This window comes from Tenrec ecaudatus, chromosome 5 (genome assembly GCF_050624435.1).
Source record: "Tenrec ecaudatus isolate mTenEca1 chromosome 5, mTenEca1.hap1, whole genome shotgun sequence".
Lineage (NCBI taxonomy): Eukaryota > Metazoa > Chordata > Mammalia > Afrosoricida > Tenrecidae > Tenrec > Tenrec ecaudatus.
In genome coordinates, this window is record NC_134534.1 from 167,361,598 (window position 1) to 167,382,890 (window position 21,293).

General features: G+C 56.6%; 1 protein-coding gene across 2 annotated transcripts; it reads right to left on the reverse strand.

Moving 5' to 3' along the window:
* Positions 1-84: 84 nt before the first annotated feature.
* Positions 85-20,059, reverse strand: SLC4A2 (solute carrier family 4 member 2). 2 transcript variants are annotated; one of them, XM_075550238.1, is made up of 23 exons: positions 19,902-20,059; positions 17,638-17,751; positions 15,758-15,923; positions 15,367-15,608; positions 15,169-15,287; positions 13,348-13,580; positions 13,116-13,258; positions 11,736-11,916; positions 5,097-5,232; positions 4,830-5,007; positions 4,625-4,739; positions 4,306-4,490; positions 3,933-4,158; positions 3,584-3,799; positions 3,348-3,496; positions 3,061-3,255; positions 2,203-2,454; positions 2,010-2,099; positions 1,681-1,847; positions 1,022-1,275; positions 770-939; positions 381-554; positions 85-299 (listed from the first exon to the last, which is right to left on the reverse strand). In XM_075550238.1, the coding sequence occupies exons 2-23, from the start codon at positions 17,686-17,688 to the stop codon at positions 219-221; spliced, it is 3,723 nt and encodes a 1,240-aa protein (XP_075406353.1). In that variant the 5' UTR covers positions 17,689-17,751; positions 19,902-20,059; the 3' UTR covers positions 85-218. The 2 variants fall into 2 exon arrangements, with proteins under 2 accessions (XP_075406353.1, XP_075406354.1); XM_075550239.1 differs by lacking the exon at positions 19,902-20,059 and adding an exon at positions 19,695-19,794.
* Positions 20,060-21,293: the final 1,234 nt, after the last annotated feature.

Consider the following 21,293-nt stretch of genomic DNA (forward strand, 5'->3'; position numbering starts at 1 on the left):
GACATTGAGGGGACGGGTTCCCCATGCGCCACCTCTTTCACACACACCCAGACCCACAGCCCCCTCACACGAAGACAAAGAAGCCAGGGCCGAAGCACTTTACTGCAGGGGTGAGGACTTTAAATTATTCACTTAAATAAAAACGAGGAAGGATTGGGTGGCAATCCCCTGGTCCCTCTCTCCATCTCTCGCTCGGGCTGATCCCTTCCAACCGGCGGCTACACAGGCATGGGCATCTCGTTGTATTCATCCACACCCTCCCGCTCATCAAGCACCGGCTCCGCCTCATTCGCATCCAGCTGTGGGAGAGGAGGGGGGTATCAGGACTTTGTGGGCACTGTGGGAACGAAGGTCACAGTGGGGCCGGGGAATATCCTTACACATTTCATCTCTCGATCGGTGAAGATGCGGGTGAGCACCACCATGCGGAGTGGCACTGTGAGGATGAGGATGAAGGGGAAGGCGAGGGAGGCCGCAGTGGACATGACAGCCCAGAGCAGGGCCAGGCAGAGCAGCTGCAGGGCTGTGAACAGGTGCATACGGAGGGTCCGGACCTGGTGGCAGGATGCAGGGGAGACTGATGAGTTTCTGTAGAAGCTTCTAGCCCCAGTTCCTGGAGGCGATGTCCAGACCCTGGCACCGAGGAGTTGGACAGAGGTGGGGGAAGGAGGCACCTCTGGGTGCTTGCCAGAGCCCAGGCAACATTAGTAGACTAGGATGGGCAGAGGCCTGGGGTGAGAGGGAGGGGTCCTTGGGTAAGGGGTCTTACCTTCTTGACATAGGTGACATCTGGGTGGTGTTTGGGTGGCATGAGCAGCAGGTGCAACCGCTCATAGAACTGGATTCCATTAAGGGAGGTAACGCCCATGTACAGGAAAATTCCAAAGAGTACAGCCAGTGGGATCTGCCGAAGCAGGTCTCCAATCACTATGGAGAGGCCTGAGAGACAAGAAGTGGTTGGCTCGGGATGCCCCTCCTGCCAGGGCCTCTGCTGGGAAAAGTGGGCAAGAGGGGCACATACCCACAAGCAGGGCAACCAGCAACCCTGTCACTCGCTGCTCCTTGACCTCCTGGATCTTGGGCTTATCCCCAGGCGCCACAGCCTTGCTCATGACAGTGAGCGCGTTGGCATGCGTGACAGAGCGGACGGTGGCAGCGGCCAGCCAGGGCAAACCAAAGAGGGCACAGATGCCACCCATGGCCACGATGAGCAGCAGGTCCAGGTGAAAGCCGGAGCCCTTCTGTAGCATCCGCTCCTTCTTGGAGATGATCAGCCTGGGGATGAGAGAGCTCACTTGGATTCATGTGCAGCTGGCTCTGCGGGCCCCCTTGTCTCCCCAGTACTCTAGCCAGTCGCCTGTCCGTGCCCCCTGCCCCGGACCAGTGGATTCACATCCTCAAACCACACAGCCCCAGCAGGCACCGCCAGGTGGGTCGCCCAGATTCCACCCTGTGCTTCCAGCACTCATGCGCAGAGGGACTTTACATAGGCTGACGCTATCCCCGCCAGCAGCCAGCCTGCACCCAAAGCCCTCGAAGGTCCATTCAGCTTCCCAACCAGAGGCAGCTTGCCTTCCAAGGCCCGGTCCCACAGCCTGGCCTGCGGCTCCCTCCCTTTTTACACCCACAGCTATTCTCCTGCCCAGCCCCCCTACCCTGTCCCTCCACAGGGGCGCTCACGTGGTGATCTGAGTCTCCATGAAGATGAGGATGAAGACCAGGATGGCAGGCAGCAGGCTGGCCACCATCATCCACACAGGGAAAGGGCTCGACTCCCCCAGGGGGTTGATGACCCAGCCCCGTTTCTCTGGGGCCGTGACCGAGAACCCGCTGGGCACACTCAGCTTCTGCAGAAGGGAGGGCAGATGGGGGTGAGCATGGACAGTGCTGAGGGCATGCCGTGCACAAGCTCGGCGTCCACCTAGCCTCTAGCTTCATAAGAGGCTCGGTTGGGGTAGCAGCAGCGGCAGCCCAGTCTCCCGCTGGCTACCTGGCTCAGCCTCCCTCACCTGTGTGTAGGTGTCCTCAATACTGTAATCCACGAGCACCATGATGAGGATGGCAATGGGCACGCCGAAGTCACCGATCACCCGCCGGATCTGGGAGCAGCAAGGATGCTCAGAGGCCGGCCGCCCCGGGACGTTCACGGCCCACCCCTTGGTACCCTCCCCCGCACGCCCTTCAGCCTTCGAGCCCACACACCCGGCCAGGGAAGAACCGGCTGTTCTTGAATTTGCGCAGGAAGAAGGCGATGAAGAAGGTGCCGGCCATGAGCACCAGCGACAGCAGGGCTGTGTTGGGCTGGTCCTTGGGTCTGTCCTGCCCAGGCTGCCAGGCTGAGCTCCCGTTCCCCGGCCCCAGCACTGCTCCTGCCTCCGTCTGATTTTCACCACCCCCACTGGCCTCTGAGCTGTTGGAAATGGAGCAGCCATGGAGTGGGTGTTCCTGGAAGATCTGCGGAGGGGACATACGACACGAGAGCTTCAGTCAGGGAGCCCAGGTCATCGCTCAGCTGGGCCCCAGAAGTGGGGGAAGAGAGCGGCTGGGCAGCCAGGCCACGGAGGCTGATGCGGCTCTGGGCAATGCCAACTGACAAGAGCGAAGAGGGAAAGGGGTCGGGGGCGTCGCCTGCATCAGGAAGAGAGTAGGGCAGAGTGACTCCAGGGAGATTCTGAAGAAAGGAGCAGGACCCCTGGCATGGGTGGCAGTCTCCTTGAAGGCCCCTCAAGCAGACGTGGTTGTGTCAGACCCAATTGTGACAATGGGCATCACGGCCTTGCTCTCTGGGTACTTCTGTACAGAGTGGCATTTGGCACAAGAATGCCATGAAAACCCATAGTAGTGAAACGGTTACGTTTTGAACGATTGACCAGAAGCCCGAGTGTGCGTGTGCTCCCAGGAGACGGGGAAGGAGGTGGTGGAGGGGCAAGAGGAAGAAAAGAGAAGTCCTTCCTCTGGAGCTCCATGTGAAGCCCTGGCCTCAAATCTGGGCAGAAGGGACAGGGCTCCACCCCGCTCCCTCTGGTCCTGAAGCCCCGGTGCTCAGCAGGGCCTGCCCACCTTCACCAGTTTGTAGAAGGTCTCATAGATGAAGATGAGGGAGATGAGGAAGGCGAAGATCTCCTGGGTGAATCGGGAGACGAAGCGCACCAGGAAGCTGCCCTCCAGAGCCACCATGAGCAAGGCCAGAAGCACCAGCCAGAAGCCGATCCACACGCGGCCCACCAGGTACTCCAGGTCATTGCTTTCACAGAACTGGGGCACAGGGAGGTCCGGTCAGGCCAGAGCCATGGGGCAGAGGGGCATCCCACCGAGAGCAGCCTCTGGACCCCTTGCTGGGCCCTTACCGTGAAGAAGGCCTCCTCAAAGACCAGCAGAGGCCCCGAGAAGCCAATCACCAGGAGCGGCTGCGCCCCCAGCAGGCAGAATATCACCCCCTGGAGTGCCGTGGACATGATCAGCTCCGACACCCCAATCAGGTCCTGGGTCTTCTCTCCTGGGGGGCAGAACCGGTCCAGAGACTGTCAGCCTGACCCCCGTCTCTGGCCCATCCTCCCGCCCCCTCAAACCCGCTCCCCCCTACCCAGCAGTCCACCAAAGGTGATGGCAGGAGACAGGGCAGCAAAGTAGATGAAGATGACAGCTGCCAGGCACTGGGGGTCGAGGGCGTCTCGAAAGTCACTCAGGTAGTGGGGGTAGCGGCGTCGCACGTCACGGATCAAGCCCCCAAAGGGCCGGCCTGTGCGGCTAAGGGGATCGTCTTCGGCTGCACCTGCCGCTTCTACCATCTGCAGGAGCGCTGCAATCCAGGCTTCCATCAGGGACCCGGCAGACGCTTCTCCCGCCCACCCCCCACCCCACCCCCAAGGCAAGGCCCCCTGCACCAGCCCCGTGGCACTTGCGCCAACCCCAGGCCCCGTCCTGGCCCGTACCCTTGTCCTGGGCCGACTTGGGCTCCAGCCCAGCCCTGGGGGGCAGCAGCCGGCCCTGCTCCTCCCGCTTCTTCAGCATCTGGCGCTGGAAGTGAGCCACCGAGCGCAGCAGTTCCTCGCCTTGCACCTCGGAGGGCGGCAGCACCACGCTGCAGTCCAGGAAGGAGTTGATGGCCGCCAGCAGGTCTTCCCGCTCATCTGCCAAGTACGCTGCCTCGTGGAATTGCTGCCAAGGCAGGATGGGGGTCGGTGGAGGCCCCCAAAAGGGCCAGGGATTCCTCCCCAACCCCCTGGTACCCTGAGGCTGCGTAAGGTGGTTGCTCAGCCTCGGCTCCGGGGCCCAGGCGGTGTCCAGGGAGGTGGGCAAGCTCACCTTGTCGGACATGAGGGTGGAGATGGAGCGGCCGATCTCGTGGTAGTCCATGTTGACGGTGCTGGGGCCCAGCAGCAAGAAGAGGAAGCGTACGGGCACGGGCACTTCGAGAACCGCGTCCAGCTCCACTGCCTCCCGCAGCCGGACAAAGGCCATGGTGGGGCGGGACAGGAACTCCACGCACCCTAGGGAGATGGGTGTCACGGGTAAGGGCGGAGCAGCAGGACCCAAGGCAGGCTGGGCGCTCCACGGAGCCTGTGCCCCAAGGTCTGCCAGCCACGCCAAAGCCACCGCTGCCCTGGACTCTCGCCCCACATACCCACAAGTACCACTGTTGCTTCTGCGTTCTCCGGGATCTTCTCCAGCAGCTTCAGCTCGTGCTTGGACTTGGAGCGAGCGATGCCGGCAGGCGGGGCTGGGGGAGGCAGTTCCCGCTGCGGGAGGAGCAGAGGGAGCGGAGCTCAGTCCAGCCCAGCTAGGCACCCTGGGACCAGACCAGGCGGCAGAGCCCGTCTTCCCCTCACCTCGCGCTCCACCTCCAGCCGGGTCTCGGGAACACCGCCGCCGCCGCCGCCGATGAGCGGCTCGGTGACATGGGGGTCGCTCTCCACACCATGGCCATGGTGATGGCCCAGCAGGGAGCCGAGGGAGCCAGCGGAGATGTTCCGGGGAAAGGAGAAGTCCTTCTCGTCACTCGGGTGGCTGGTGGGGCAGAGGGCAGCAAAGAGCTGAGAGCTGGTAGTCCAATCAGGGAAAGAGTCAAAAGGAGTCCTCCCCAGGCAGGACTTCACCTGTGTTTCAGCAGCAGAGCCCGCAGTACGTTGGCTCTGTCTTCGGCCTTGATCTGATCAGAGATGACCATCTGCTCCACGACCTGATGGGCTATGCCAGGCAGGGTCTGCTGGTCCAGGTCCAGGAGGACAGCCCCTGAAATAAGGACAGCATGGCATGGCTGGGGTTCTTGGATCCGGAAGTCGGGGCGGGATAGGGAGCAGCCTGGCTCCGTGCAGTCCTGGAGGCTCGCATCTGGCTCTGGGGTCAAAGGCCGACACGCCACCTCTCTGGCCCCCGTATTTCCTTATGCCATCCACACCATAAAAATTCAAGGATCAGAGGGGTTATGAGACCAGCCTACCGGGGCTTCCCATCCAAGCTACCTTAGTCAGGCACACAAGGCCTCTCTTTGACATTCACTCTAGAATCTAGGTCTGCCCTGGAGCAAGACACAAGCAATGTGTGGCCTTGTCCACAAGGTGGCCATTTAGCCAGAGAGAGAGCTCCTCTCTGCCTGGCATCTCAGCTACCCCCTGCAGGTACCACAGCCAAGAGGTACTTACGGAACCGCTTCTACGTGCTAGTCAGCCTTCTAGGCCTACCATTTCATAAAGAAGTTACAAGCATCATTAAACAAAAACAAAACATCACGCCCATTCAAGATAGGAAAGGCATGCACGGATGGTGCAACGTTAGAAAAACAATGTAGTCCACCGTATCAAACAGAAGAATTACATGATCATATCAATGGATGCAGAAAAGGCATTTGATCAAACCCAACACTCATTCCTGATAAAAAACACAAACAGAAACAGATGGGAAATCACTCAACAAGACAAAGGATAAAGGCCTGACATGTAAAACCGAGGGCTAGCATCTCACTCCATGGAGAAAAGACTGAACACATTCCCTTTATGAATGGACACCAGACAAGGATGTCCTTGATCACAAACTACTCTTATTCAACACTCTCCTGGAAGACTTAGCCAGAGTCTTAGACAACAAAAAGAAATCAAAGGTATCTAACTTGGCAAAGAAGTAAAACTCTCTCTTTGCAGATGAGATGACTCTATACGTGGAAAACTTCAAAAGACTGGACAACAATTGTTGGAAACAATCAAAAGATTCAGCAATGTGGCAGGGCACAAGATCAACATACAAAACATCAGGTTCTTATTTATTAACCGCTCTGAAAAGAAAACCCGGAAAATAATACCATATAAAATAGCCACCTTAAAGATGAAATACTTAGGAATAAAACTAGCCCGAGAATCCAAAGACTTGTACCCGCCCCCCTTAAAAAAAAAAAGCCTACAAAGCACTACTACAAGAAATCAAGAGACTTCCATAATGGATGGCTCTTCCATGTTCATGGACAGGAAGGATTAATATTGTGAAAATGTTAATATTCCACCCAAAGCAATCTATACATATAATTACAATCCAAAGCCCAGTATCATTTCAAGAGATGGAGAAACTAATCCCCAACTTTATGTGGAGTGGCAAGAGACCCAGGATAAGCAAGGCACCAGGAGGCCTCTCACTTTCAGACCGCAAAAAACACGATCACACATTAGTCAAAGCAGCCTGATAATGATAGACATGTAGACCAATGGCACAGAATAGGGAGCCCAGAAATAAATTCATCTACCTATACACAGACCACTGATCTTCGACAAAAGGCTGAACAATATTAAATGAGACGGGAGTATCTCTTGAACAAATGATGTTGGGAAATTGGATCTCCATATGCAGAATAATGAAACAGGGCTCATACCTCACCCATGTACCGAAACAAACTCAAAATGGATTAAAAACCTAAGTGTAAATCCCAGAGCTCTAATGGTCATTAATGAGAAAACAGGGACAAATTTAAGGACTCAAATACAGGTTGCATGAACATACAACCAGCCATAACAAAAACTGCACAGAAAACAAAATAGATAACTGAGCCTACAAAAAATAAGACATGTATGTTCATAAAAAGACTTCAGTCCAGAGAGACGAAAGAGAGTCCATGGACGGGAAGACATTGTTTTGGCAAATACACAAGGAACAAGGGACTAATCTGAAAATTTATAGAAACAGCAACACCTCCACAAGAAAAAGATAAATAACCCAATTAAAAATGGGTAAAGGACATGGGCAGACAGTTAGTTACCAGAGAAGACATCCAAACATGAAGAAATGCTCACCATCACGGAGCCATCTGAGAGATGCAAATCAAAACAACGGTGAGAGTCCTACCACCTCAGCCTGGCATTAACAACAAAGTTGAGGGAAAAGTGAAAACAACAAGCACGGGAGCGGATTAGAGCCCCCAACACTGCCCGTGGAACTAAGACGACGTGGAGCCACTGTGGACAAGAGCAGGACACTGCCTCCAACAACCGCAGAGAACAGCTGCAGACAACCACCATCCCCTTGGCCGGTTTAACCCCTGACGTGGACAACACAAACAGACCTCCGCACGTCCACCGCAGCACTGTGTACAACAGCAGGGAGATGGAAACAACTGAAACCCCGTGGTTATAAAGAAAAAAATCAAGACAAAGGTTTCCCTATCAAAGGAAGTGATTTTGATGGTTCCCCAGGGAGTGGAATTCTATCTGCCCCTTCACCTGTCCACCTTTCTGGCCGATTGCTTCATCTTTCCTTCTGTGCCCTCACTTGGGCGAAGAGGGGAGATAGTATTCCACGAAAGGGTGGAGAGAAATCCAGCGGGGCGGGTAGGGCAAGCTATTGGGGAGTTTGGTAAATCATTTTATGTTGTTGACTATAAACCTGTTCTGAAAGCACCAATGGATAGAATCCAGTGGATCACGTAATAGACCTCTGATTCCTTGAGGCTTCCTCACGCCCCACTGTCATGACCCCAACTGGACCAGAGCATGCACGTAGGTATAGACACGCGATAAAGCTCACAACACATGGAATCCAGGGACAGGAGTGGGAATAGCGATACCAGAAGAGTAGGGGGAAGGGGGTAGTGGTGGGGAGGAAGGGGGTACTGACTGATCACAGTGATTGGCACATAACCACACACACACCCCTCCACGGGGAAGAGCAACAGAAACCAGAGGGGAGGGCAGACAGCGGTCAGTGTGAGATATGAAAATAATAACAATCTATAATCTATCAAGGACCAAGAGGGGGCGGGGAGAAAGAAGCGCTGATCCCAAGGGCTCAGTGGAAAGTAAATGTCTAGAAAAGAACGATGGCATATATGTACGAATATGTCTGATACAATTAATGTATGGATTGTAATAAGAGTTGTAAGAGTCCCTAATAAAATGATTTTAAAAAACTCATCTGAAATTTAAACCCCCATCTAATTCACAATAAAATTAAAAATAAATAAATAAAAGCTACCGAGTAGTCAGCACTCCCATTCATATGGAGTTAGAAATGGCCCCAAACAGCCAAACAATCTTGTGAAAGACAGCAAAGGAAGAGGACTGACACTTCTGCGCTACCCAGGATTCTATGTTAAAGCGTCAGTAAGCAAAAGTCTGGCACTGGTTAAAAACAGACATAGCGAACAATGGAATAGAACTGAGAGGCCAGAAATAAGTCCCTGGTCAACTGACTCTCCACAAGTTCATTAATGGAGAACAAACAGTCTCTTCAATAAACGGTGCAGGGACCAGTGGGATAGCCCAATGCCCAAGAGTGAAACTGGATCCATAGCTCACACCACATATGAAAACCAACTCAGAACAGATCAAGGACGTAACGTCAAGGCCAGAACTGGAAAACCGGGATCATGCTTTGGGAACTTGTTTTTGACAGCAGATCCTTAGATCCGTGTGCATTCAGCTCGCAGAAAACAGGGTTCCGACAGTCATTCAGACTGGACCACCTGCGGGATTTTGTGCTTCCATCCCGGACATACTGAGGCAGAATAGACATTGTAATAATCCTTCCGGCTGATTCTTAAGGGATCTTGTTAAAACAGATTCTGATTCAGTATATCTGGGGTAAAAAAGCCAATCCCCAGCAAGGGTGAACCAGTTTGGGTAGACAGCAATTGGACCTTTGTTTTCAGTTCTATGTAGGCTAATAAATGGGGGCTGTCCAAACCCAGAGGGACCACCTCGGGTGCCTCATGTTGGCTAAGCTTCCAGGCACGATGTGAGCAATAATGGCCACAGAGGACAGACACACCGGGGGTGAAAGCTCACATGGCGAGGTTGGGGGCCATTCATAGAAGACAGTGTTTCCCTCTTGGGAACATAGAAGCTCTGCCCTGTGACCTCTCTCAGACCTCATCCAGTTCCCCGATTTGTATCCTTTTGGTTATTGTTACATTAAAGCTATTATCACAGGTCGGGTGTCCCTATGAGCTCTGTGAATCATTCCAGCAAATTCCCAGACAGAGGGGCAGGGGAGTCAGCTGATCGGAAGGGGAGCATGTGGGCTCCCAGGTTTGTAGTAGGTACTCAGAGTGGGTAGCGGAAAATCCTAAATTGGCCGGTCGGAAGTGGAGGGAGTCATGTGGACTACCAAGCTTTCAGCTAGTCCCCTAAGATTTAGCACTAGGTCGGTGGCTAGGACTGAGAAAGGGAAGAGTGGGCAGCTGGAGACTGAGCTGAGCAGTAAAGAGCAGCCGAGCTTGCCACCAGGCACAGGTAGGGTATGACTGGGGTGGGCGATCCACCTCACCATTTGGCATCAGAAGTGGAGCATCTTAGCCCTCCTGGGCTGGCTTGTGCAACATCAAAAGCATGCACCACAAAACACTGTGTAAAATGGATTTCCTCTAAATCAAGAATGGCTGCGTAGCCCGTGATCTCACGAAGAATGTGAAGCTGCAACCTACGGAATGGGAAGCCATCTGGTCCCCAGAGAGCTGGTAAGTGTTTAATAACCAGCATGTATCAGGAGCTTCAACCACCCAGTAACAAAAAGACAAGCACCCCAATGAACACATGGGCAACGGGTTTCAGTAGACAGGAGCACAAACAAAGGCGTCCCATAGGATCAGCTAATGGTGCTGTCAGTCAGTTCTGACTCACGGAGACCCCGTGTGTGCAGAGCAGAACTGCCTCACAGGGTGCGACCTTTTGATGACGGGTGCTTGACGACTAGGTGGGAAACAACACAAATCAAAACCACAGTGACACACGACTTCCTCCACCGGGGATAGCTATTAACAGAGACACCAACGGCAACAAGTGCAGACGCAGGAAGCCTTCTGCGGTGTCGGTGGGAATGCCCGGTGGCACGGGCAGTGTGGAAAACTGCCCAGTGCTTTCTGAAACAGTTAATACACAGAATGGGTCGATAACCTGCGCTAACAAACAGAATTGTAAAAAGAATCATAATAAACACAAACAGAATGGTCACGTCGCGGCAATTCCACTCCTGCTACGTCTTGGAAAGAATTGACAGCAGGCGCTCCGATACACGCACCCCCCATGCTCATTTGCAGCACGCTTCAACGGAGCCCAAAGATGGAAACAACCGACGTAAGCATTCGCCAACATGGGACCGGAGAAGCACACGAAAAATGTTAGTCGGCCGCAAAGGAAAATGAAGCCTGATGCACGCCATCGGACACGGGTCAAGTCAGAAGCCACCGTGCTCTGTGCAACAAGTCAGCCCCAAACGGACAATCATTTATGACCCCACTCACATGAAGCGTGTATGGGGAGTCACTTCTTACGATGTCCTAGCTTCCTGTGGGGGGAGATGGAAATCTCTGATAAGCAGATCAGGAGGACTCTTGCCCGGTACGGCAAATGCAGGCCCCGCGCCTGCGTCTCGGAGTGGTTGTGGCGCCATTTTTGTGTGTGATATATTTGATCACGATAAAGTTTTATTGGTGAGGTTAACCTTTGGGGACACGGGAAGCCAACAGCGCTAGGACGGACAGCAGACAGGTCACAAGGCCTGGTGACGAAGCTCTTGCAACTCTGGCACTGCATCTCTCGACAAGCCCTCAACCCTCATGCAGAGCCTATTTCCTCTTAGGTTAGGAAACTCTAAGAGGACGTTTCCGTGCCCTCATCTGCTTAGAAACAGGCCTCCTGACAGACACAGGGAGTGAGCGAACACCCAACCACCCAACGAGGAGGGAACAAGCCAATAGAAACACTGGGCACAGGGCTCTAAGCCCTGCCATCTCTGGCCAGTTAGTGAAGCTTAAACAGCTTCCCAGTTCAGATCGTATCTCAGCATGGAGAAGAGGCCTGCCGAGCGTCTCCGTCTCCCATCAAAACTAAACATCTTAGCACCCCAAATGCACTAGCCTCTCAAAAACTCACTAACATCGAGTCAACGCCGACTCACGGTGACCTCGCTGTGGCTTTCCGAGATGGTTAACTCTTGACAAGACTAGAGCGGCTGGTGGTTTCAAACAGCCAACCTCGGGGGTCGCAGGCAGTTTAACCACCGGTTCATTTCTCTGAGAATGTAGCTGCTTTCTGAAAATGCTGCATGAATGTGTGAATCCTGCTCTGAAATCACCCAACAATGGGCCTGATCAGCCGGTCAAGTGCCTCCTGGGTGCTGGTGATGTTATACACCAGGTTGTGCAAAATCAGTTTGAGGGGCGCTTGGCCATCTGCTCTCAGGGAACAGGGCCTAGGAAAAAGGACATCCTGAGGCACAGGTTGGTAGGGGGTGAGAGGGGCAGTGTGCAGGGCAGTTACCATGGGCCAAGGTCCGGCGGAGCTCCAGGAGACTTCGAAAGGACAGCGAGGCTACATGGGGCTTCCCCCAGCGCTCAGTCTCCTCTTCCACATCCTCCTCAAACTTGATCCAGCGAGCCGTCTCCCTCCACTGAGGCTCTTGGTTTTTGTCCAACAGCAATTCATTCAACTCCACAAACACCTGAGGGTGAGATGAGAGGGCATCTTAGGATGCAGAACCAGAGGCGGTCCCCAGAGACTGGCCCCTGAGAAAGTCATAGGGACAAGGCTATAGCACCGCAGACGGGGCACAGAGTCAGGTATCTAGTAGAACAGGGGACCCTAGGAAAGTCACTAACCTATCAGAGACATAGCTCTCCCGGTCTGTTAAATGGGGCTACTCACACCCACCTCAAAGGGCTGTTGTGTGAATTAAAATTAGGATGGTGCTCAACTCGTAGTGAGTTACGTTCCACGGTCACCATATCTGTGTAATGACACTGTTGGGTACCATCGTCAAATCAGTGCTGACTCATGGTGATCTCATATGACAAAGAACTGTCCCACTGGCTTTTTTCTAGGCTGTAATCTTTATGGGAGGAGCCTTGGGGCATGGTGGTCACACACTGGGCTGCTAACTGCAAGGTCAGCAGTTTGAAACCACCAACCGCTGTGGGAGAAAGATCGGGTTTTTCTATCTCGTAAAGAGTTATGATCTCAGAAACCCACAGGGACAGTTTACTCCACCCAACAGGGTTGCTATGAGTCAGCATAGGGTCGGTGGCAGTGAATTTGGCTTCTCCTTTTCATCTGTATGGGAGCAGGTCAGGAGTCCTTTCCCCCACAAAGCAGCTGGTGAGTTTGAACCACGACAGTTTGGGCTAATAGTTAAGTACTTAATTAATCATCACCACCAGAATCTCTCTCTTTCTTGCTCTCGCTCACGGAGGCTTCAAAAAGTTGGTTGAGGAATGGAATGATAATGGCATTTTCCCACAAGCCTTTTGAAGGACAAAGAAGAGGCTTTCTACTCCCATACAGAGTCACGGTCTTAGAAACCCAAGAGGACTTCTAGCAGGGTTGCTACGGGTCTGAACCAGCGCGAGGGCCGCGCAGCGAGGCGGGTGTGCACGTACAGACATAGAGGGCACGACTGCTGAGTTATGGGGACTTTTGTTCCAATCTCAAAGACCTCACGGCTCGCTCTCGGCCATGACATGCATGTCGACAATGCCCACACTGTGGACGGCACCACTGAGATGTGCCCGTGAGCGGTGCGTAAGTGTGAAGGGCCAACCCCGTGTACAACAGGGCCGCTTCTCTGAGAGCAAGGCCGAGCGAGCTAGCAGGGAAAGGTAGACAAGGAGCTCTAACAGAAGCACTTGAAGCAGGTCACAGTACCTCGTGGGGCTTGTGCGGGGCTCGAGGCCGGGCCCGAGGGGTGGGCCCAGGCTCCTTCCCTTCCCGGTTGCCTGGCACAGACCCCTTGGCATTCTTCCGAACCAAGTGCCGCCTCACCCCAGGAACATCCTCGAACCGGTGGCCTAGGAGAGAGAAGGGATTCGAGTCGGGCCTCCCCTTCTCCCCTACCCCTCTCCCCTCCGCTGGCCTCCTCCCAGGCGTTAGCTCTCACTCTTCATGAGATCCAGGTCTGCAGTGGCCAGCGTCTGGGCTTCGCTCTCATCCGTCGGGACACGGGGCAGCAGTGCCTGCTCCACTCCAGTCATGCTCCCGATGCGCCTCCTCTCCTGGAGGTTGTAGCTGCGATGCCCAAGCTGGGCTTTGGTCAGGGGACGCCCCGAAGCACCCCCGTCGTCGCCGCCTGCCGTGGCACTGGCTACAGGCACCACTTCTTCCACCTGGGCTCTGGAAGGACAGGGCAGCTGTCAGCCTGGGGGTGGGGGATGGAAATGCAGCCTCCTCCCCACCTCCAGGGGCCCCGGGCAGGGAAATGAAATGCAGAGTGGGACCGCATTAGCTCACCCTGTCCAGAGTCTGACTCCCGCGCACTGTGCATGTGGAAACTGACCTCCAGGATTTAAATCCCGACTGCTCGATTTACGGGCTGCACAAACCTGATAATCACTCAAGATCTGACCATAAATTCCTCGCCAGGAAAACAGAGCAGAAGCCCGAGCTCAGGGGTGCTGGGTGCTGTGAGACTCTGGAAAAGTACCCAGGGTGGAACCTGGCTCGTCATAAGACGTCTCCCGTGGATTTCCCCTGCTCCCTCCTGCCCTGGCACACCCCTAGCCACGGGGCCTTGCGGGTTTCATCTCTAATGAAATGGAATAAAGGTGCTGAATGTGGCCTTTGTACCCGGAGAAAGAGCCCCCCCACCCCCCCTGGAGAGTCCTTGTCCCTTACAAACACTATCTTCGATTTCTTTCTCTCAAACTAGAATGCCTTCTCTCTTGCTGCCATCCAAAGGGGCGACTGCTCTCTACCGTATCACATCGAAACCTCGCGCTGGTTCCTAAGCCCAGGTCTCCTTCCCTGGCAACCCCTCCTGCCCAGGTTTCCTCTGTAGGCACTCACCCTCCATGCCAGCTCAACAAATTGTTAAATGCCGTGCTTTCTGCTGAAGCTCCCCCTCTGCCCCCTTGAAGGCTCTGGCCCCAGGTAAGAGTCCAGGTCTGCGGCGCACCACGTCTCGCAGCGCACCTGTGTCCTCCCTGGAGGTGGGTGGCAAGTCCTTCCCTTCCCCAAAGTCCTTCCCACTACCTGGTACCCAGATAACAGCAGATACGGGGCAGGGCTGACTTTGAGATCTAGTTCAAAGTGATTTCCTCCAGGAAGCCTTCTCTGGTTAACACCTCCACATGCCTATCGCTGTGGGTGCTAACGCGGCTTGAATCAAGCCGGCTCACACAGACACCTGTTCTGGTGCCATTTCACATGGCTACACTTGGTTTCCAACTGGAGTGTACTGGCAACTTCCCAAGGACAAGGAGCGGGTCTCCTGTTCCTCTCCAGGCCATGGGGCCCCAGAGGGTGCTTGGAGGTCACCCAGTCCGGTGCCTGATCCAATGCTGGATGTGGCTCTGAGCCCGAGAGGGACACGGGGAGGGAGAAACGTGAGTTCTGTTCTGTCCCGGACCAAACACTAAGACCCTTCATTCATGCCACTCTCCTTAACACTCACTGCCGCTGTGAGAACAGTCTGTTGGTCTTGGTTTATAGACAAGCAAACCAGGCTCCAAAAGGTTGCGTTACCTGCACAGCCCCCCTCCCGCCCCCCATGCTGAGGCAGAGCGAGGATCTGCGCCCCAGTCTGCTGGAAGTCAGGCTGACTAACTACACACCACAGCTCTCGGCAGAACTGTGCCCTCCCCGGACGCTGCTGGCCGGTCTTTCACTTCCCACTGCCTAGGACTTTCCCCCACACCCCCGAAGTGGGACAGGAAGGTTCTGCTTGGGAGCACTTGCTGACTGAAAGGGGACACACACTCACCCAGTCTGGGCCCCTTTGGTAGCCCAGGAAGCTGCCTCCTGGTGGGCCAGCGGTGGAGGAGGAGAGGGACTGGTCCTTTCTGCCTTCCGGTCATTGCTATCATCCTCCTGGAGGAAGAACTAGAGGAAGGGCCAAATGTCAGCAGGCCGGGCCAGGAGCCCTGACGGCAGCCCACAGGGCCCTTTCCCCTCCACTCACCTGCACCAAAGAGGGTGTGCGGGTGGGGGATGGCTGTGGAAGTGCCCTGGCCCCCTCAGCCTCACTGGCCTCATCTTCATCTTCTTCACCCTCCTCGATAGTGGGGGTCTCCCCGGTGGGAGAAGCCCCAGGCCGCCTCCGAGGTTTCCGTCCTGCACCCTGGGGGATCTTGCGGCGGCGGGCATCCGGAGGCAGGTGGGTAGACAGTGGGTGATGGATGTGATGAGAGGACTGGCGGTGGTCTGCGGGGAGGAGGGGGCCTTGGCTGCTGGCAGGCACAACTTCCCTGCCCAGTCATCTTGGCCCCCATAGCGCTAGCCCCTCCCACCAGGCTCCCAGGCTCCTCCTAGCTGGGTAGTGGAGCCTGAGTGCCCCCAGCGGCCCTTCTCACACTCAAAGTCTTCTTCCCCATAGCTTCGGCCCGGCTCATCGCCTCCTCGAGACCCAGCCTCCTGGAGGATTTCCTCAAATCGCTCCACACCCAGCGTCCGGTGCAGTTCATCTTCCTCCTGATCAGGGAACCCAGGCGGCCCAGGGCTCAGGCTCTCTGGCTCTGGCTGGGGAGGAGAAGGGCAGACAGAAGATTCAGGGACTCACCCCCAAGTCACACCCCCAGGTGTCATCAAGCCCAGTCACTCATGATGGCCAGGGTTCTAGGCACTGTAAAGGACCTGCTGTGAATGCCTTGGTCTCAGCAGAACTGTGGTGTGGCCCGCCCCGGTCCGCAGGAGCAGAGCAGCGGCTGGGGCCAAGAGTCCCGTTAGGTCTGGGGAGACAGCTGCCGAGCTCAAACAACTTCTAGAGGCAGGCCAGCTAGCGGAGCTAACAGACCTCTACTGGCCTCATCAGGCAGGCAAAAGCGGGTGACAGGAACTTCTGCACGTCACCTTCACCTGGCTGGATGGTGGAGCCCTGCTCACCCATTCACCACCAAAGCAATCCCGCTGGCCAAGCCCAAGCTGGCCCCTCGGCCAGCGCCCTGGCCCCACCCCTCCCCCGCTTCCACTCCCCCACCTGAGTCATCCTGCGGGGGCAGAGCAGCAGTGGCCCGCAGCGGCTGGGCAGCGACTGCGGTGCTGGTGGCGGAGGCGGGCGGCGGCGTGGCGGCAGCGGCAGCAGCCCTTGGGAAAGCTCAGCCTAGCCAGCAGTCTGCTTGCTGCCTAGCCCCTGCAGCTTTGGTCCGGCCCCCCCTCCACCCCCCTGCTGGCCTCTGCTCCAGGCACCACCAAATATTTGCTCAAGGGTTTCTGGATCTGAAGGGCATCGGGATCTCCAAGGGCGGGGGTGTGGAACCCCCTCCATGGCGGTGCCAGCCGCTAGAGCCAAGAACAAGGGGCGGAGGGCTGGAAGAAGGGCGGGTCTGGGGTGGGTGGGGAAGACACGGGGTGGAGGTGGGGCCGGTAGCAGCTGGAGGTGGCAGGGATGTGGGAAAGGGGAAAACAGGGCCGAGAGCGGGGAGGAGGTGCGAGCTGGAGTCTGCCTTGGGGGGGGGGGGCTCCGGCTAGGCCCATTCCCGCAGTCTACCCAGCCCCTGCGAGTGAGTGCTCCGCCAGGCGTCCCAGTAAGCAGCCCCTCGGGAGCAAGGAGTGGGGAGCAAGTGTAGGGGCGAGCCCTGGGGCAGGGAAGTAGGGTCTGGACCCCCCTCCCCCCCAGCACCTGAGGCTGCAAGAGGAAGTCCATGGTCGGCCAGGATGAACCTGGGGAGGGAGGGGGAGGGGACCTGTCCGGGCCCCTTCTAGTCACGTGCCAAAGTGACCAATAAGGGGGATGACTGGGGCACTCAGGGTTAATCATTAGACTCCCAAGGAAAATCGGAAGGGGGCCACGTGGGGCGGTTACCACGTGGGAGCCGGCAGGGGCGGGCCAGGTGCATGGAGGTGGGGGCGGGGGCAGACAACTACAAGTGCTCCGCCCAGATTTCTGTCCAGAAAGCTGCTTCCAAGGCGGCTCCAAGAGAAATCGCTGAAGTTAGGGACCCAAGGTCCCAGGTGTTCCTCTCCTGCTGAGGTTAATTACACACCTCCAGGAAAAACAGCCTCAATCCCCTTCCCCTGGACTGTAAATCTCTCCAACTCTTCTACATGTAAGTTGGAGGGTGGGCGCCAGCAACCTCCTCCGGTTGTCCCCTATGGATGCCTGACTCCTGTCCCCTAACCAACTACACACACACACACACACACACACACACACACACACAGCCCCTGGGGCTTGAGGCAGAAGGACTTGTGGCCACAATCATCAGCCACTGGAGGGCGGGTGCACAATACTTACTGTGTGAAAGGAGTCTGCCCCTGAGGAGGGGCGCCGGGGGACGCTGCTCATGGTCAAATCTTAGCCCTTTTCACTGTCGCTGCGGCTTTCAGGGCAGCAGGGCGGAGGCATAACCTGGACAGAAGAGAGTCAGTTCACCATGGAGAAGGCATCCGCACCCCTACAAAGGCTCTGCGAAGAGGCTTCCTGAGTGGCCAGAAGGGTCCAGTTGCCGCATCAGGACCTCCTGGACTATGTAGGGCCTTGCAGTGGCCCTCAGAGGTGGCAAGAGCCCAAAATATCATTGTTTATATGACTCGAAGGGAAGCACAAGCAGAGAGATGGGAGAGGGAACAGGCTGAGGGGAAGGAGGTCGCAGAAGACCCCAAGACCAAGCCGAATGAGGAGGGAGAGCACATGGCAGAGGACTTAAGGTCCCCACTGGACAGCAAGAGATCCCAGGAAGGGAAGGGATCCCAGGGAAGGGCAGGCCGAGAACACGAACCAAGCACACAGGGAAAGGGGCCTGACACCAGAGTGAGGGCAGCAGAGGCGCTCAAGGACAGCAGTTTGGACCAACAGGAGGGGGAGAGGGAGGAGGGAGGAGAGGTAGAAGATCCGGTGAGGGGGGTCACCTGGAGCACTGCGCCCTGGTGACAGGGCCACCATGCCCTATGTCTCCTGGAAGGCTCTTTGCAAAGGAGGTTAAGTAGCGTCCGTGGGGTGGGGCAGGGCCAAGAACCTAAATGAACTCACAGATGACAGACACCGGCAGGGCCGTTTTATACAGGAGGAGGGGCACGTGATGGGCAAGGAGGGGGTGGGCGCAGGTTCCCTCTAGATCGAGTTCCTCCCCCTAACCTAGGACGGAAAATGTGGAGTGGCAGGGCTCACACCCTCCTGACCATGACTGTAGGGTTATCCAGGAGGGCATAGCTGCGAATGTGGGAGGGGAAAAGGGAGGGGGAGGCGAAGGCAGTGCAAATTGGGATACCCATTCAGCGTGGGGTAAGCTTGGGAGGGGGGCGCCTAAAGCACTAGGGAGATAGAAATACTGCTGTTGTTGGGAGTTGAGAGGCCCAATTTAAGGCGACTTTGGGGGCAACATAGGCCAGTTACAGGGTCAATAATACCGGTAGTAGGGGTCAGTCCAGGGTGGGAAGCCTGGGGCAACACATTCCTGGTCAGCTTCCAACTCAGCTGACCACTCTCCTATCCTCCCTCAGAGCACACCTTCAGGCCAGGGTACTTCCGGTAAGGTAGGGAGGTTGCTGGGGTGGGGGTGGGGCACCCGACTGGGAAAGAGGGTGGGAAGACTGTCCAGAGCACCTGCGGGTGCCCCGCCCCAATGCAGGCCATGCCCTCGATGTGCTCCACTAACATCCCTTCCTCCTTTGATTTCCCCTAACCTCACCCCCCCCCCTGCTTTTGGAGAACACAATGCAGCTTCTGTGCAGAGCATCAGTGCCGATAATCCGGGGTGGGGGCACATTCCCGGGACCAGCCCCGACCGGCCCGAAGGATTAGCATCGCTCCCCCCTCCCAAGGGATTAGCACCCCGACCCCTATTTAATCATGAACCACCCCACCCCCAAAATGAATTCACACATTCCACAGTTCTTGGTTGTGGGTCTGGAGGGAAGAAAAGATCCCTGGATTTCTGGCAGCGCCCTCCCCGCCCGCCCCCCCACCTCCAAGCACAGACACCCCGCCCAGCCAACTCGGGCCCCTCCCCCAAGGAGTCAGAGTCAATTCTTGGACTTGTCTTCTCCATCCTCACCCTAGAGCCTAACCCCTGGTCCTAGCCTGACCTGCCAGCCCCCCTCAACTCCCCCTCCCCCGGCTCCGCCTCCAAACCCTCTGGGGCAAGGGCGGAAGCCTCAGGCAACCCCCCACCCCCCACCCCCGGGCTGAGTGGCCAGGACGGACTGGGAGGATAAAGTGGACAGTCGTTAGACAGGGGTGTCTTCTGGAGCTCGCCCAAGTCCGGGAAGGGTGGCAGCGCCTCCCTGAGATTACCCACTCCAGGTGGCAGGGGGCGCGGCACCTTCATTTTAGGATACTCTACAGCAGCCAACCTCGGGATCCCGGCTACCAGCATGCACTCGGCTTGGCTCTCCATCCTTTTCCTTGAAACCTGGCTCCCCAAACCCCAGTTTCCGCCCTTTCCTTTACTTCCACTCCCTCCCCGCCCAAGTCCCGGGTTCCCCCTTTCCCTCTCCCTCCCTCCCTCCCTTCCTCCCTCCGCGGCCCAGGCCCTCCCCCGCCACCTCCTACCCGCTTACCCGCTAGCTCGAGGCGTCGCTCTCCCGGGGTCTCAGGGACTTTCCCCCACTTCTCTGGAGTCCTCACGCGCCCCCGACAACGCCCCCGTGCCCACCCCGGGGCGCGCCCCCACCGTTCCTAACTTCTCGCAACTCAACTTTCCCCCGCGCCGCGGGCAAGCCAGCCCCCTGCGTGCGCGCCCTTCAGCCCACGTGCGCGGCCCCGCCGGGGGAGGGCGGAGAGAACCCCCGCGCCGAGGCGCGCGCCCAGGCGCTGCCCGGCACTGCAGGCGGCCGGGCCCGGGGCGCGGCGCTGGGCACCGCGCGCCCGCGCGCAATCCGCCGCCCCGGGCCCGGCTCGGGACCCCGGCTCTGCGCGGGCCCGGCCGCCTGCTCGTCACCCGATTGATTACGGCGACTGTGTGCAGAAAGGAGTCCGCCCCACATCAGGGATCCCGTGGACAGGAAAACCGAGACACGGGCGGGATGGTCAGAAAATTCGGGGCGGAAGAATTGAATTCTAAATGTATCAGAATCTCTGCCTTCCTCCGCAAAAACTAACCACCGAGTCCAGGGCCTCCGAGAACCCTGTCTTTGCCCAGGGGGCGGGGGCGGGAGCGATGGGAGCGGGAGTTGGAGGCTGGATGCCCGTTATCCTGAGCTAACCTCAGCATCTGGTTAAGGACTCCGCCCCGCCCTCCTCCATTTCCCGAGGTGCCTCGGCGCGAGGCCCCCGGGGACCTCGGAAGTCTGCACTCGGGAGCGCACGCCCGAACCCGATTCATAGCCATCACCACCACGTCGAGAGCCTTGCGTGGAGCAAGAAGGGCCCACGGGGTGTAGTGGGCTACTCAGCAGTTCAAGACCACCGTGCACTCCACAGGAGCAAGGCGAGGCTTTCCGCCCCCGTAAAGAGTGGCGGTCTCAGAAACCCGGCTCTGTCCGGGAGGGTCCTTATGAGTCGCTATCGACTGTATGGCAGTGAGTTTGTCTTGTTTTTTTGTTTACCAAAGAGCTCTGGTAGTTCGCAGGGCTAAGTGTTAGCCTGCTAGCCGCAAGATGGTCGGGGGCACAATGTCTATTCCCAAGTCACTCCGAATCGGCATCAACTCGGTAGCAGCCCTTTCTGTTACTCAATTATAGATCTTTCCAGATAAGGCGTGATCTCTCACTTATTGTTTGTTTGTTTTTCAATCGGCCACTGGTTACAGCACACGACGTGTCGTTCAGCCAAACACGAATAGTTAATGTTTAGCATCTACTTTGGGCCCCAAAGTTAAAGGGTGCTGTTGCCGTTTCACCCAGCTCAGAGTCCTCCAAAATGTGATCATGAGACAATTAGAGAGCAGCCCAAGAAAATCTATAATCAACTAAAAGGTCGTGCATCATCTCTTTGCCCGCCGTCTGAGACGC